At 37.9% G+C, this 16,762-nt stretch overlaps 2 protein-coding genes across 3 annotated transcripts; both read left to right on the top strand.

Annotated features, from left to right (window-relative positions):
* The first annotated feature begins 1,369 nt into the window (after positions 1–1,369).
* On the top strand, positions 1,370–4,422 carry LOC146579837 (cerebellin-1-like). Its single transcript, XM_085269545.1, has 3 exons — positions 1,370–1,674; positions 2,335–2,466; positions 2,727–4,422. The coding sequence occupies exons 1-3, from the start codon at positions 1,428–1,430 to the stop codon at positions 3,002–3,004; spliced, it is 657 nt and encodes a 218-aa protein (XP_085125671.1). The 5' UTR covers positions 1,370–1,427; the 3' UTR covers positions 3,005–4,422.
* A 5,564-nt stretch (positions 4,423–9,986) lies between these two features.
* Positions 9,987–13,294, top strand: LOC146579836 (macrophage mannose receptor 1-like). Of its 2 annotated transcripts, XM_085269543.1 has the most exons (5): positions 9,987–10,029; positions 10,405–10,445; positions 10,590–10,976; positions 11,135–11,485; positions 11,970–13,294. In XM_085269543.1, the coding sequence occupies exons 2-5, from the start codon at positions 10,412–10,414 to the stop codon at positions 12,311–12,313; spliced, it is 1,116 nt and encodes a 371-aa protein (XP_085125669.1). In that variant the 5' UTR covers positions 9,987–10,029; positions 10,405–10,411; the 3' UTR covers positions 12,314–13,294. The 2 variants fall into 2 exon arrangements, with proteins under 2 accessions (XP_085125669.1, XP_085125670.1); XM_085269544.1 differs by lacking the exon at positions 9,987–10,029 and having other exon boundaries at positions 10,342–10,445.
* Positions 13,295–16,762: the final 3,468 nt, after the last annotated feature.

Raw genomic sequence — 16,762 nt, 5'->3', positions numbered from 1 at the left:
GCACAAACATCCTCCACTGCAAGCACTAAACATCCAAGGTATAGACATTGAGGCTGTGGACAGTTGGCCAGAGGGGCCGATGGCGCGATATGGCAGCCTTGCTTCTTTCAGTCTGCCCCAGAGCAGCTGTGGCTACAACCGTAGCTGCCTCCACCAGTGTGTGAGTGAATAGTGGCATTGTAAAGCGCTTTGGGTGCCTTGAAAAGCGCTATATAAATCCAATCCATTATTATTATTATGTGCAATAACACTAAGTGTATTTTTTTTTTCAAACAACGTAGCATTTTATTCTATTGCATATAGCATGCGTGACAGCCAAGGGCTGGCCTTGATTTCTTGTTGACTGTCTCTTTCAGATATGTGGTTGGTGGAGCTGACCCAATTATAGATACAGCACACCTGAGAAGGCCAGTCCCAGTTATAAAGCTACCTTGACTGAACCTCTGTCTCTTCATCTGGGGCTCATTATGCTCATTTGGTTATGTTCAGTTATGGCTGTTGTATCATTTCACCTGTGTTGGAATTTCTTTACTTTATTTCATTAAAATATCTGACAGACTGTGTCACATTCTTTGAGCCGGGTTGTGACATATGGTATTATTTTTTCTCTTGTTCTATTCCAGTGTTTTTCTTAATTTTTGCTACTGTAACTCTGCACTGTCCACTTTCTGCTGTGACACAACACATTTCTCACATGTGTGACTAATAAAGGCTTATCTTATCTTTAACAAGAAACTGTGAAAAGGTTTCACAGGTGGCTGGAGACACTGGTGAGTGTGGGGTAGGTGAAGGGTTGATAACAGAATTAATGGTGTCTAATAAGACACAGGACCTATAACAGTTACTTCTTAAATCCAGTTTCACAGACAGAGTTACACCCTTGCCTGTTTTTGAGAGCAGGGCTTAATGATGTAAATTAGCCGAACAAAACAACAAACAACACAGAACTGAGCTCCAAGGAACACAAATAACCTCATAAAACAATAAATCTAAAACTGAGTCTGACCTTCCTAGATTACCCAAAGAGTGAGAATAAGATAATATGTGATATATTTTATGTAGACCAGATTTGCTGAATTCTGTAGTGTTGCAAAAAGCAGATTAACCTTATAGTGATTAAAAGTTCCTAAACACCACTTAAAGCCTTGTCATAGCTTTTGTGCTCTGCAGGTTATTTCTGCCATTCAAATAAATGTTACTTTTACAGCCTACCTAACAATGTTCAAGGTCTTGAACTGTCCTCCAATCAAGCCTCTGTGTCAGGAAGTAGAAAAACAATTTCCCCATTGTCCAACTGGTACAAACAGATAAGAGATATAAAGATGCAGACAAGAGAGCAGTTTATTATTAAACAACATCAAAACAGCCAGTTTGATCATAATCATCAGAGAGTCTGGAGAGTGAGTGGTGCTGAAACAACTTGGAAAATGAATTTTAACATTTTACGGTCTATTTTCTTGTTTTGCGGCTTGACTTTGGCCCACAGTGGTGCTAATACCACTGAAACAAATCCATACCATCCTGACATGTGTAACCTCCTGAAAGACTTTGGGGCCATGACAGAAAAAGTGAAATCTATGGAAACAAGACTGAAGGAAACTGAAATCTGCCTAAAGGAAGCTGTAACCAGGCTGAAAGACAGCGAAAACCAAATTTTGGAGCTGCAAAGCAAAGGTAAAACAAAATGAAGTGAGATTTCATTGATTAAACTGTTAAGCATTTTTTTCATTGTGGCTGAATACTCACAATTAATTTGACTCAATGTTAACAATCTTCAAAAATATTAGTATAGGAAGGAAGATGGAAGGTGTTGATGCTCTTATTTGATGTTTTCAAACCTGACAATAGAGCATCAACTCCCTGAAATTCAGTGCTGTAAAAAAATAAAAAAGAGTCTTGAGCCACGCCTTGTTTCTATTTTTACAAAAATTGGAAAAAGCTGGAATGATTTATTGAAATGTATAAACATTGTGTATCGGGATAGCTGAGTAAAAAACAAAGAGTTTATGACTCTCTAACAACGTGGAAATTTGGTAGGACCACCCTAAATTGTCATATTAGAATGCGAAATTAATTACACTGTTTGTCTAATTAAAGATGAAAAGCTTAAAACAATGACATTTTGAAGACCGGATAATGTCCATGTTATCAAAGAGCTCATTAATAATACCATAGTAATTATCCAAATTAAAAGCTAAATGTCACATTTATCTGCTGATACAAAGAAATCTGATACACCTGATCGTCTGTGTGTCCTTACAGATAAGTCACAATATCAGTCAGTGTGGAACCTACATTTACAACAATTTTATGTTTATGATTTGATTTTCACAGAAAGAACCAAGATAATATTCAGTGCAACAGCAGGAAGAGGCAATGCACACATCGGACCCTTCAACACAGACATAATTATAGACTATAAGAAAGTAATTACAAACTTTGGCAATGCCTACAGTCCAGTCACAGGTAAGATTTACAGCCTCCTGTATGCTCATTTGTTTTATTTCACAAAGTAAAAGAGATATAGGTGTAAGACAAAAACAGTTTTGGAAAATTATATTTATTGTTATTGTAAAATTAAATGTACTAAACTTAATTATTAAAAATTTCAACAGCAATTTACAAATATGACATTTATATGTAGTTAAAGGATGAGACGTAATGATCAAATCTCCATTACTTTTTCCTTTTCTTTTTGATGTGACCAACACTCTTTTATTCTTCAGGTGTCTTTACAGCACCTGTTGCAGGTGTTTATTACTTTACCATCTTCTATCACGGTGGAAGAAGCTACCCACATTATCTGCGTATGTTCAAGAATAATGAGATGACGGTCTTTACAGCTGATCATAAGACAGAAAGCGACGGAGCTGATAATGGAGGAAACGCTGTGTTCCTGCAGCTGCAGCAAGGAGACCAAGTGTATGTGAGCATGGCTGCAAACACATATGTTGGGGGAGATGACCACACAACCTTTAGTGGTTTTTTGGTCACGCAAACGTAAGAAAAAGTAAATGTATGTCTGCTTAGGATGAGAGGCCAGAGCTTCTTTTAAATATGATGCTTCACACAAATCAAACCAATTTCTGTAACATTCAAATGTGCTTAAGAATTTTGTGCTTTAATTTTATTATCACTCTTGAATTTGATATAATTTTAAAATGTATGTTCATGTTAATTTAATTGATTTGAGTTTCATTGCATTGCCTATTATTAACTGCATTTTGATAGCGTTTAAAAAAATCTTTAGTAAGATAGTTTGAATGAGCTCTGTATTCAAGTTTATTGCCTTATAAACAACGTTGTTTTGCTTTTTTTCTGCTTGATCGTGAATATCAAAATGTGAGCTCAATGAATAAAATTGAAGTAAATAATTTACGTACCATAATGTATGACTTTTGAAGCATACAGGGATCACCTCCATTCCTACTTCACAATTATGTGTTGACAATGTATACTAAATAATTGTTGGGGTGCAAATAAATAGGACTAACTTATAAGCATTTTTAGGAGTGAGGAGGATAAACTGGGGCATTTAAACTGCATTCGTCAACAAACTGATACCTGAAAAAATGCCACGTTTCTCAAAAGGAGCCATGTATTTACACCTATGTGGAGGTCCCTCTGTTTCGAGCCTGTCAACATTATATAACTTTGAATTATAAGCACAGAATGAATTAGTGAACATAGAACAGAAATACAAGAAAAACAGAGGATCTTTATATTCATGTTATGACCTGTCTAGGGGCCAGGGCATAAAATGAAAAGGAGATGAAAAGTTCCAGCCTTGTCATAGTTTTTGTGCTTTGCAGGGTATTTATGCCATTCAAATAAACTTTACTTTTACAGCCTACCTAACAATGTTCAAGATCTTGAGCTGTCCACCAATGAAGCCTCTTTTTGAGGAAATAGCAAAACAGAGTCTCACTTCACCTCTTTTCTGCTAATTGTGCCTTCATGTGCCAGAGCTGTTTCAATGATATGATGGCACAGTTGTTTTTTAATAGTGTCTGAGATTATACATTGACAGCAACACTGGAATTCTTTTGCTAGCAAATGAATTACTGTTTCCTCATTGCTCTCATGCTGAGTTCAACTGGTACAGATAGATACAGATAGATAAGCGATACAGAGATGCAGACAAGAGAACAGTTTATTATTAAACAGCATCAAAGCAGCCAGTTTGATCATATTAATGGGAGGTCTGGAGAGTGAGTGGTGCTGAAACAGCTTAGAAAATGAATTTTAACAATTTATGGGCCACAGTGGTGATAAGTTACTGAAACAAATTAATATTATCCTGACATGTGTAACCTCCTGAAAGATTTTAGGGCCATGACAGAAAAAGTGAAATCTATGGAAACAGATTGAAGGAAACTTTTTTTCGTTGTGGCTAAATATCTCATAAGGCAAAACAACAAACAAAGCAAAAAATGAAGACATACCACAAAATACAAGGAACAGAAATTTCTGACCCATAACACTTTCGCAAGCAGATGCTTTCTGGATAGACAGCATCTGGAATTGTGCATGACGTATTATGGATTAAGATATGATAGTACTTTCCTGCCTTCATTGTTCCACTATTTTTGACAGAATTGTCAACATGATGTAGACTAACTCATTGTTGGGGTAGAAATGAATATAGAAGTAAACAGGTTTATTGGTCACTCCAACCCCCCCCCCCCAAAAGAAAAAAACAAAACAAAACAAAAAAACAATAGACTTAACTTCTACCTTAAGTGTCCAGACTTGCTAGTACAAAGTTAAACCCGCTTTTGCCTTCAGAAATGCCTTCATTTTTCATGGCATAGATTCAACAATGTCCAACAATTCAAAGAACGATTCAGTCATGTGTCCAAGTATAAAAGATGCCTGGGATCACTTATACAGGTGTTAGACAAGAAGATGGCGCAACAAGAACACAGCAAGAGGAAAGCTCAGATTAGATGAATGTAAATAAATGAAACCGTAATTTAGGGATCTTTTGGAAACTTGTCAGGATGTTGGTACAAATAAAACAATAAAACATCTTTGACGCTGTAGTTTTTCCAGACCTTTTTTCCTCATTTGTCCACTAAATGTTACCAGTGTGTTTGACTTTTTTCCTGCTGCACACTTTTTCCATTTACTGTCACTTTGTGTTATATGGAAGAGAGTTCTGGATAATGAATGGGATGTTCATGTTACTTTCATTATATGAAGTCAGATTAAGTATCCACTCTAATTACCCACCCTGACCCCACTCACACTTTTACTGTACTGACAGCAACACTGTCGCTGCATGGACCCCACGAGTTTGTGCAGACCTGATACTGTGAGTCATGTATGTGAGAGTGGTGAAGTAATATTTGATTGTTATTATAAGTAGGCCTTTAGATGGTCCAAAGATTGGCACCAATATTCATTTTGATCAAATACTACTTTTTTTGCAGAAGCACACTAAATGTAATGTTGTGCTATATCATGTTTTTCACTTTTTGCTTACACTAAACGTTTGTTATTGTTGTGTTCTAAAAGAAAAGAAAAGAAAAATTGTCTAAATAACAATACAAGATCACTTTGAACCAGAAAAATATTTATTTTAGAAGGATGAACATGAACATTTATGTTGCTGGGAATCGGGGAAAGTTGTGATTTCCGCTGCCGGTGTCCGGCGGCCGTTGCCAGTAGCTCCACCGGCTGCTGCCAGCGGCTCCAGCGGTGGGATAGTGTTTGGGTCCCAGTGTCAGTGTTCCCAACACAAGACATACAATACCATGTGAAAACAAATATATAATTCTTTGTTGTAGCCTTCACACTGAATGTAACAACACTAATTTTTCACTCTTTCTGTTTCTCACGAAACAAAGACACCACACCTCGTGAATAATCCCAACCCAGTGGAAACATGTTCTGTCTAATTTGGCATGACAGGTCACATAGCACATGTGAATAATAAGATTCAAGATTCATTTTTTTTGTTTTTTTTGTCACATGCATAGTTGTACAAGTACAACACACAGTGAAATGTATCAAAAAAGTTCCGAACGCCGGCACGTTTCCCCCGGCGCTTCTTTGTTTTGCGCCTCTGGGCCTTAAGATTGTAAGGCCCGGACTGTCACCCTCACTTAGAGAATTGCATTAACCCTAGTTAAAATAATTGTGCAATATGTCAGGTTGGGTCTCAGGCCCTCCAAAGTACGGAGGCCTATCTCCCCTCACTACACTCCCTGCTGGTGGCTGATGCCCTCAGACGTTGGTGTGTTGGTGGTCCTTGTCGACTGGGGCTGGGCGCTCATGTATGTACCGGCTCACTCCTGGTGGCCGATTGGCGAGGCCGGGCGCCTATGGCCCAGCTGGGCCCCTTCCGGGGGTTGGGGTGGCCTCAGGCCTCTGGTCTCAGGGCCTGAAGCTCGGTCCTCTCTGGCACAGCCCACGGGCACGCCACTGCAACCCCCTCTGGTCTCTGCTCTGTAGCTGCTGGGTGACCTCTCGTTTGGGGCTCTACTCAGCTCTTCCCAGGAGGGTGGCACGGTTCCCCCCCTTTTGGTGGTCCTCCTCGGGTCCTCGTACTCTGGGGCCTCAGGATGTCTGGGGCCTGGATCTCCTCCATACCTGCTTCATGCCCTGGGGGACAGGGCTATGGCTCCCCACACTCCCTAGCAGATCGTTACATGGAGAAACCTTTGGAATACAAGCATGCTGATCCACACAGGTATGCACACAGGTGTACACACGGGTGTTCACAGACGTGGACTACACCTTTCTTGGCTGCTGCCTCAAAGCACATTGTGCGCTGTCTATCTTGCGTGCTGCACAATATCGTTTAATATTTAGTATCTACTGTTATCTACTGCTAGCTAGTTTATTGTGATGGTGCTGTTTTTTATTATGTTGCTCTTTTTTTGTTTGCTTTCTCTTCTGTTTTTTTTTCTCCATACAGGTGATCCAGGTGTTTTGTTTGTTTTTCTTTCTTTCTTCCCCCCTTTCTCACCGTCTCTTCTCCCCTTTGGTTTTCTTTCTCTCCCTCTCTTTCTTTCATTCTTTCTCCCTGTCCTATCCCCCAGTCATGTCTGTCCCGTTTGTAGCAACCGAAAATAAAATAAATACATAATTATAATAAAGGTCAATCAAATGGACCAATATGGCAAGGACATGATGATCCACTTGGTAAAATAAATCCGCTTGGCATCTTTCTTGGCCTTAAGACAACAATTCTGATGGCTAAAGATCTAAACGGGACAAAAACAACAACAAATAATAATAATAATAATAATTGTGCAATGAAAAATAGCGTTTATAATGGTTTTAAATGGGGCAGAAATCGACCATGAGGTTCGACAAAGGATGTATGTCTGTATCTCAGCCGTTTAAGCTCATTTAAGGAACTTTGGCTATATTCCATTCAACACAGTGAAAATAGTGTGAAATTAAAAAACGCAAAGGCCACAAAATGGTCCCAGGTTCACCCAATACAATAAACCCTACTCAGCTAACCTCCCCAGAACAAGCAAGAGGGAATGGACAGTGCTCGGCTTTACACACACAGTTTAACACAAAGTGGGCCAAAATGGCGGCCTGTGCTCTCAGTCTAAAGCAGCCACGCCGAATCACAGATCATCAGTCTTTTATAGACGCAGGTGAGCTCAATCAGCCACTCATTGCTTCCCGGTTTTCCACAGGGCTCAAGCTGGCCAATCACCTACGAGGGCTGACACACTTGGATTTGCCTGGAGGAAAACATGTTGCCTCATATGTTCCAAAACCCTAGGCAGTAACAATGAAGTCAAAGATAAATAATACAAAACGGGAAAACACTAAGGACCATAACAAATTAAAATGCACTGAAATATAAAAAATGTTAAAATCCATTAAAATGTAAAATGAGAATAATTAAAGTGTTTAGAAAATTCTTGAAATTGCTTTTAAAAGGAGGACAATGTGTTTAATAAGTTTAAGAGATATAGTAATTATATATGATTCACCTTTACAAGTTTCCTGGTTTATTGTGGAGAGCTGATGATTGTAAGAGGAAACGAATGTGGTTGTGAGGTTTGTGCACGTCTGCTGAACTGTCTGCTCAACAGTCTTTGTTGATCATTTTACAAACTGTCTGTGAGAAACTTGACATGTCTGCGAAATCCACCGAGCAGCTGCTCACTTTTGTCTTAGTGTCAAGAGTCTGCGCTACCTTGTAGATGTCCGCTGATCTCTCTGCATTCCTTCACACATAACTGTTGTAATCTAGCCCATTTCGTACTGTGCCATGCTGTTCCAGATCATTCTCCAATGACTTCATTTGTTTGTCTCAGCCACATATGATAACTGGGGACGCATAAAAAGATGTAAACAAAGCTACAGAAAAATGAACTCTTAGCATGTAGAAAACATGTCCTCCACCCTCTGGAAACATGTGAATACAGAGCCTACAGAGGCAGTATACAAACAACATCCAAAATGAGTCAAAGTTTGACGTCCACAATGACCCCATGGAGGTCTACAGATGACAACACTGATGTTATAATGCACAAGAGATTAAGTAGAGTCAAAAAAAGTTCTCCCCCATCTGTGGACCACAGTTGAACCCCCAAAAATGAGATATGCTGTAAAGGACATCACTCTGCACGTCACTTTGCACTTTGACATTACTATCTCTTTAAAACTTTGGGTCTGTCAATCACAATTTCCTTAATCTATATAATCTATAAATCACATATAAGACTGGATGTTGATCTTTTCACTTCATTTCTGGCCAGAGTCGAGCCGAGAGATCTCAGCCTCTATGACACTGCCTGATGGTCTCATGTTAAAGTCTGTATGCCTTACACAAACATAGACATCATTTCACTGAGCATGATGTTTGGATCCCACTCACAGCACAGAATTTGTTTATGAGCGAAAGCAGAAGTAGAGTTAGCTACTGTGGAGATACAGAAATTCTTTTATTGCTGCCATATAATCTGCATCATTATACCTGCATTAATAACATTCTTTACAGCATTATTTCATCTAATAATATTTCTCACAGTATTGATACTGCATTACAGTTGTTTATTGAAGATGTCCATTTGAGGATCCTTCCATTATGTTAACTTTTATTACAAGTATGGTTAGAAGTATTTTATACACATTGCATATCTGTGCCTATTTTGAGTTGATGTTCGGTTCATTAAGGGTCTTAAGCTTCACTGGCGTAACTGTCCAGGTGATACATGCTGAGGGAAACTAGAACATAGAAGGATAACTGCAATGCATGCTTACAGTACATATAATACATATAAACTAGGAATAGGCCTGAGCAGAGGCCCAAATGTTTCCAGCTTCTTGTTGCAAACCTGTTGCATTTTATTCTACTTGGTAACAGATGACTGGAGGTTATAACCAGCCCTTGGGCTTAAGATTATTACCTTTATTATTTATTATTACCTTGAAGGTGTTATCAAAATGAGAAGTTCTATGTCTGGTTATAGCTATTAAAGATGTACAAGATGTACGATTAACTGTGACTAATGTCTGGAACCTATTTTAATCTGTCATTGACGCCATGGGCGTGTACCCCACTGCTTTATAAGTGTCCACAACATGTATTTTGGTCAGAAGACATATGTTGATGTTTTCTCCGGGCTGTTAATAAACTCAACGTTTGATTGCACTGTTCTGGGGCTTCCGTGGTTTGTGACACTGCTCTACATTGATCGATTTCGCGACACTACTCAATATGGTGTGACTCGATACACAAATTTATTCAAATGACTCAAATGTAGGAAGCAGAAATTTTATCCTGGTAGGCCAACAGTCCTGCATCATTTCACCAAGCACATGATGAATCTGTCTCTGTCTCTCTTTCTCATAATGTAAATGACATCTTTCATAACTGGAATATAAAAATCCCTCACATCAGTGGATCATTCATTCAGAGGGAAAGTCAGACTTTTATTTTAATATTCAAATCCTGACCAGGACAAAAAGAGCTCTCTATACTGTGTTTCAATATTTACCTGAGAGCTGTCTTCATGAACACATCGGATAGAGAAGAAATTATCACATGTAAGTTTAAAAACTGTAATATATTTAATGTATGTAGTACAGAGGTGATGTGTAGAGAATATTGAAAATAATTTGTGATGTGTTACAAAAAAGAAACTTTTATCTTGCACAACTTTTACTGAAAAGACTTGTGAGCTTAAAATAACAAGAACTTCCAAGATGAGTAACATTAATGGTTTCATTACCTTCTCCATGAGCTGCTGAATTATTAAAAATGAATTAATTTCTGTTCTGGTTCAAAATGTTCACACTATTTTTCTTTATCTGGCTTTCTGTTTAATCCATCTTTTCTTTCCTGACATAAAGTGTGCATCGAAGAAGTTCTGTTCAAATCTTTGTTTCCTTGAGTAATAAAACATCACTTTCATCTGTCAGATCAAAGATGCAGTGGAATCTGTTTCTGCTTATTCTGATGGGTAAGTGGATTGTTTATTGTTTGTTTAAAATTAAAATTAATGCAGATTATGACCTCACACGTTTTGTTGTTGTTGTTGTTTTTTACTTTTTTAAGTGAATTCAATAATCTCATATAATCTCGATATCATATTTCTGTATATTAGGTCAGTGTTGCCTCTTTACATGCCGCCTGTATGAGTACCACTTTATTAAAGAAAACAAGAGCTGGTATGAAGCACAGAAATACTGCAGAGAGAAATATACAGACCTGGCCAAAGTGTTTGACATGACAGACATGAGCAGACTCCGTAACTCTGCACAGAATCAAGGAGAAGCCTGGATTGGACTGAACAACAACACAGGTGGAAACAGAACGTGGCATTGGTCTCTGCCAGGAGTGGAATACATTCATAATGACAGCAGCTGGAATCTGAAAGGAAGAACTGGTAGAGAACTGCCTGGAAACTGTGGGAGGAAAAGATACGATAAAGGAGATAAAAAGCTGGCAGATGTTTCATGTGACCGTACTATGTGGTTCATCTGCTACGATGGTGAGGAGATGTGAATAATATTAAATATTATTATAATATCATGATATAAAAATATAATGGAATATCATAATACTAACTTAAGAAGATAGAGACAGACAGAACTTCACAAGAAAATTTATTGAGGGATGTCTTTGTGTGTTTTTCTGTTGATTTCACAGAAATGAAGAAAGACAAGAAAACATTGAATTTGATAACGTTATTTATGAGCTGGACACAGGCTCAGAGCTACTGCAGATCAATTTACACTGACTTGGCCAGTGGACTCGATCAGGTAGATGGAGAAGAAATGAAGGCCCTGTTTAACGACTATACCTTTAGTGCATGGGTCGGTCTGTTCAGAGACAGCTGGAGGTGGTCAGATGGGAGTGATTTCTCTTTCAGATACTGGGATATGCAGTTATTCAATGATAAACAAAGCAACAAGACATGTGCTATGACTCTGTTAAACAGATCAGGAAAATGGAGCTCTGATGAATGTGACAAAGAAAAACCCTTCTTCTGTTATGATGGTGAGTTTTTATCAACATGTGTCTGACTGGTTTCTCTAAAAGGAGGATCACTGGAATCACTGACAAGATCCAACTGAACATGTTGTGTATTTTTCCTCCTCCTACATCTGCATGTTTGCTGAATTAATCTCATAAACATGAACACACTTAGTTGACAGTCAGATGACTTTAAATATCTGTGGGATAACTTTCAGCTACTTTTATGTTCAACCAACGTTTTAAAGTCTCTGTTGTCTGTAAATATGGAGAGAAGTTGTTTTGGATTCCTAATAGTTTAAAAACATAAATATTTCAGGATGTTGTCGACCTGTCTGCACAAAGTTCATTATTGTTATTATACTGGTTTCTACTGAGGGCAGAGTAACACACACGCTTTTTCTAGGTTTTTTTTTTTTTAATTGGAACAAAATAAACAGCACAGAGAGTTTCTCATGTTTACAGCTCACTAGATTCAACTGAATGTGTTGTTTTTTCTTTATGGCAGATAAACTGATCCTGATCAAAGAAAACAAGACCTGGGAGGAGGCCTTGGATTACTGCAGAGAGTCTCACAGGGGACTGGTCTCCATCACTAACCCTTACCAACAGAGATGGGCAGAGGTGAGAGCCAAGAATGCCTCGAGTCCTTTTGTCTGGCTCAGCCTGCGCTACTCCTGCACTCTGGATCTGTGGTTCTGGGTCAATGACAAGCTGGTCTGTTATGAGAAGTGGAGCAGAGAGGGAAAGACTGAGGATTGTGGCAGGGCTGTGGGCATGCAGAGTGGAGGACAGTACGAGTGGGTCAGTCAGAGAGACAATGAGACATATAATTTTGTTTGTTTTAAATAAGATTTCTGATGTGTGTCACTGGCTCTTTTTTTTTTTTTTACTGGCAAAAGTTCAACTAATAGCAAAACAACAAACAAAAAAAAACAAACATTGTTTTAACCAGCACAATATTGGCAATATCTGATATTCACTAAAGTAAATATAGTTTCCTTTTGACTGCCTGATTCAGTCATGATGCCTGATTTTTTTGGTGATGACAAAATTTCAGCTAGAAGCAAAAATCAAATCTTTAGCTGTAAATGGCTCAACACTGATAAAGTCTGATCTGCACTGAAGTAATATGGTTTATTATTTTCCTCTTGACTGTCGGATTCAGCGATATTATACTTACTTGCTTCATTTTGCTACATTACTCTATTATTACACTTTTCTTATTGGACGTCAGAAACAAAGTTAGTTTCAGTTTTCATATTTGCTGTTTATTTTATTTTTATTATCTTTGTAATCTTTTTGTCTTTGTGCACTTATAAACTGGTCTTAGTGATAATATTTCTAATCTTTAATGGTTAGTAAATATTAAAACTAATGCGACAAACCAGAGCATTTATATTGTAAACTTTCACCAAGGTAACTATTTTTTTCATATGACTATTTAAAGTGATGTGCTGTAAACTAGTGATCTGTGTCAGGGTTTCTGGGTCGTTGACCCAGTATTTTCAGTTCACGTTCACTGTTTATGTACTGCCTGTTCCACTTCCTGTTTTATTGTGTTAGCCTTGGTCTGTGTCCATTATGTTCAGTCCTCTTCCCATTTATCATTAGTTCATTAGGTTCAGCTGTTCACTCACCTGTCTCCAATCATTGTCATTATAAGCCCTCTCTTCCCTTCAGCCCTTGTCGTGTCATTGATGTTTGTGTGATGTTATGTAGTCGTTCCCGTTAGTGCTCAGTTATTCAGCCAGCCACTCAGTCTTTCAGTCAGCTAGTCAGTTCTGCCGTTCCTGCGTTGTTTATTCACCCACTCCAATAAATCCTCATCATTTCTGCACCGTGAGTCCTGCGTTTGGGTCATCTCTTCCACGCCTCCACACACAACCTCTGACAATCTGTGTGTGTCAAGATAAATAAATATTCAGTTGCAAGTGTAACAATCAACACTCCTTACAGTAGTTCTTGGTACATTTATTTCTACAGAAAACCCTTAAAATCCTTACACGTGTGACTTACTGACAAAAAGCACTTTCTTACTACAAGCCTCATTCATTCATTGACAAAAGTGTTTTTTTTTCTTGCCTAAGCTCTTTTAACCTGACATTCACCCTCCAGTGGGAGCACTGGGGGCAACTCAGTGCTCAGCACCTGCCCAAAGATACTTTGACACACAGATTTGACCGATCTACTAACCTTCTATGTGGCACTGAATCCGATACATATCTGATGTTTTAGAAAGCGACTGCTGTGTGAACGGTCAAATCGCATTAAATCCGTCTTTTACGTCACTGACACAAGACAGACGCCAATTATCAGCGCCGGAGAAGCGCCCGAGAAGACATCGTGAACGCTTCCTGGCCATCCGGTGAAACTGCTGGGAAGACAACGTTGGAGAAACGTGAACATTTTATTTGTACTGCATAATCTGCAGATTCTGACAGAAATCTGCAACTGTCCTTTGAAGCACCGCTCCTCTAAAACAGCAATAAGGATCATTATTAGGTTATCTACATTATTATGTAAATAACAAAATAACTTACAGCAAAAATTGGGAAAGGTGAAGTCCGAAGTCTTTATATTAAGGGCCATCAGTCAAACAATACTGTTTGCTCTGGGTCTAAACAGAGCGCGTTGTGTGTGACGTCTTCTGTTGAGCATGCGGGCCGCTTTGAGCGTTCACACTAGAGCGCGTTTGCTGTCACATTTTATCTGTAGTGTGAACAAGCAGACAAAAAAATCAGATTTGATCAAAAAATCGGAATTGAGCATTAAGACCTGCAGTGTGAACGTAGCCTAAAAGAGTAAAATGTATTTGATGTTGTAGTTTTTCAGACTGTTATTCCTTATTTGTCCTCTAGATGTTGCCAGTGTGTTTGACTTTCTTCCTGCTGCACACTTTCTCCAACGTGTGTCACTTTGTGCTATATGGAAGAAGGTTCTGGATAATGAATGGGATGTTCATGTTACTTTCATTATATAAAGTCAGATAAAGTACCCACTCCAAACACCCACCCTGACCCCACTCCCACTTTTACTGTACTGACAGCAACACTGTCGCTGCATGGACCCCACGAGTTTGTGCAGACCTGATACTGTGAGTCATGTATGTGAGAATGGTGCTGACTTTCTCTGCACCCTTGTGAATAATCAGTGTGGCTGAGTTCAGTTAACTGTAAGAGAAGTCAGTAATGAGTCCACCACAGTCAGCACTGTTTGCTTTTAAACATGTAAAGCTGTGTAAGGTGTGACTGGGTTCATTATTCTGCTGCATTATGAAGTTTTTCCCACAAACCACAAGGCAGAACTCTTAGTGAGGGTCAACATGTTTCTTTTTAATTCATATGAAAAAGCTATCTTTAAATTAAGCACATTTTTAAAGTCGATCTGAAGAAATGACTTGATTGGCTGAGGGCTGTCACTTTTAATGAGTTACAATGCACACAACTGGTCTGTGTTTCCTGTGTGTACACACTGACTACTGTAAAGTTAAAAGGAAAACACTGTGCAGGTTAAAATAATTCCACTGTAGATATGAGAAAATCTGCAGAGAGTAAAAAGTTTGTTTTTAAATTCTAAGAGTTTCAGATTATTTCCAGGTTTATATAAAAATAACATAGATTATGTTTCAGTGTAATAAAGATACAATGTTGTAGCATATGGGACGAATCTGCTCGAGGTTTTGGATTTAAAACACATCTCTAATAGTGTAACAGAATTCATTTAAAAAACAAAACAAAAAAAAGGTAAGCAAAGGTCACTTTAATGTTCCTTCATAAAATATATAAATAATAAAGCAGAAGTTACTTGGCAGTGAAGGATCACAATCTACAAAGCTACCCTCTGTTCACAGATACAAAAAGCTTGTTTTGTATTTACAAATAACTGCATGAACTACAGTTCTTTACTTCTGCTAATGTGCTAGCAGCCTTAACCACAATCACTTTATTTTTATTTGTTTTTCTTTTGACATTTCTCAAACCCTTTGACTAGACAGTTATTAAAACGAATTTCCAACTTTGCATATCATACCTTGCTTTGTTTCTAAATCCTAAAAACTTCAGTATTTTCCAGGTTTATATAAAAATGTGTGTCAGTGTCATGATGAGGCGATGCTTTGCAAAATATGAGAAGAATCTGCTTGATTTGAAAGAGAACTTCAAGGCAAATAAAATGATGAAAACATCAAAAAGTAAGCAAAGATCACTTTACTGTGTGATTTCAATAACATGACCAGGGGTCTCAAACTTTAATGAGGTGTGAGCCACTGCTGGCACTGTCATCTCATTGGAGGGCCACTTTAGTGTTTTTCTTTTTCTTTCTTTTTTTGTGTACAAAACAAACAAACAAGAAAACACCCACAAACATTTCCGTAAATAGTGTTTTGTTTGTTTTTTGAAATATTGTATAACAAGACAAAATTGCAAACATGAATGCAAGTTGTTTTTTAATAACTCTTAACTAACTGAAGCCTTTCATTGAACTACCAAATAAACAAACTTGTCCTCTCTTTCTGGCAGACACGTGGCAGCATTTCTGCTATTATTTTGTTCATACCACTAGCCCGCAAGTGGCCCCGGCTGTTGATACTGTTGAAAAAAACTCACTTGTTCACATCTTCAACCAACTTAAAGAAGTCCAGACGCTTGTCTTTCCTTAGACTACGATGACCTGGATGACTGAGGACCTCACAGACAGTTGTTCACATTAAACTTAGTGTGAATGCTGTACAAGGCAAAAATACTTCAACTATATTTTGTTTATTGATTGCATATTTGTAATTATTTTATTAATGATCAATGATGTGAAATATAATGAATTATTAATAAAGGTGATACCTGACAGTGCAGTGACATATTTTAGCTCCGTGGCTGGTGCTCTTTGTTTTCTTTTTCTACTTTTCTGTAATTTAGTTTTGTTGATTTATACCCACTTTGGGTGTACAGTGAAAATTTCACACTAACGCACAAGAGTGAACTTCTTAATTTACAACAACAGTAAAATGTGGTATTAGTTTGTGTAAAAGAAACCTCTATACATTTGCTTTGTAATGAGCACTAACAAATACTAAAAGGAAAATTTGAGATGATTGGTTGTTCTAGTTCACATGATCATGAACTCAAACTTCAGTTGTTTGTCTCCTCCATAATAAAACAGCTACACTAACAACACGTTGGTGTGATCAGACCCAGTAAGACCACTTCACATTTAACAGATACTAATGCTGTTTTATATACATTTTAATATACATTTAAAAAAAATATTACTCAAGATTCTTTTATAATTTAACAAATATCTAGT

Source organism: Mchenga conophoros, linkage group LG3, assembly GCF_057382185.1.
Source record: "Mchenga conophoros isolate Kocher_MC1m ecotype Shallow Benthic linkage group LG3, M_conophoros_male_GT1.1, whole genome shotgun sequence".
NCBI lineage: Eukaryota > Metazoa > Chordata > Actinopteri > Cichliformes > Cichlidae > Mchenga > Mchenga conophoros.
This window is presented reverse-complemented; position numbering and strand designations above follow the sequence as displayed.

Excerpts from the sequence above, each read along its gene's own strand:
- LOC146579837 (XM_085269545.1), top strand. The coding sequence starts at position 1,428 with ATGAATTTTAACATTTTACGGTCTATTTTCTTGTTTTGCGGCTTGACT. Across the intron at positions 1,675-2,334 it reads TTTGGAGCTGCAAAGCAAAG|AAAGAACCAAGATAATATTC; the intron begins GTAAAACAAAAT and ends TGATTTTCACAG. Across the intron at positions 2,467-2,726 it reads TGCCTACAGTCCAGTCACAG|GTGTCTTTACAGCACCTGTT; the intron begins GTAAGATTTACA and ends TTTATTCTTCAG.
- LOC146579836 (XM_085269543.1), top strand. The coding sequence starts at position 10,412 with ATGCAGTGGAATCTGTTTCTGCTTATTCTGATGG. Across the intron at positions 10,977-11,134 it reads GTGGTTCATCTGCTACGATG|AAATGAAGAAAGACAAGAAA; the intron begins GTGAGGAGATGT and ends TTGATTTCACAG. Across the intron at positions 11,486-11,969 it reads ACCCTTCTTCTGTTATGATG|ATAAACTGATCCTGATCAAA; the intron begins GTGAGTTTTTAT and ends TCTTTATGGCAG.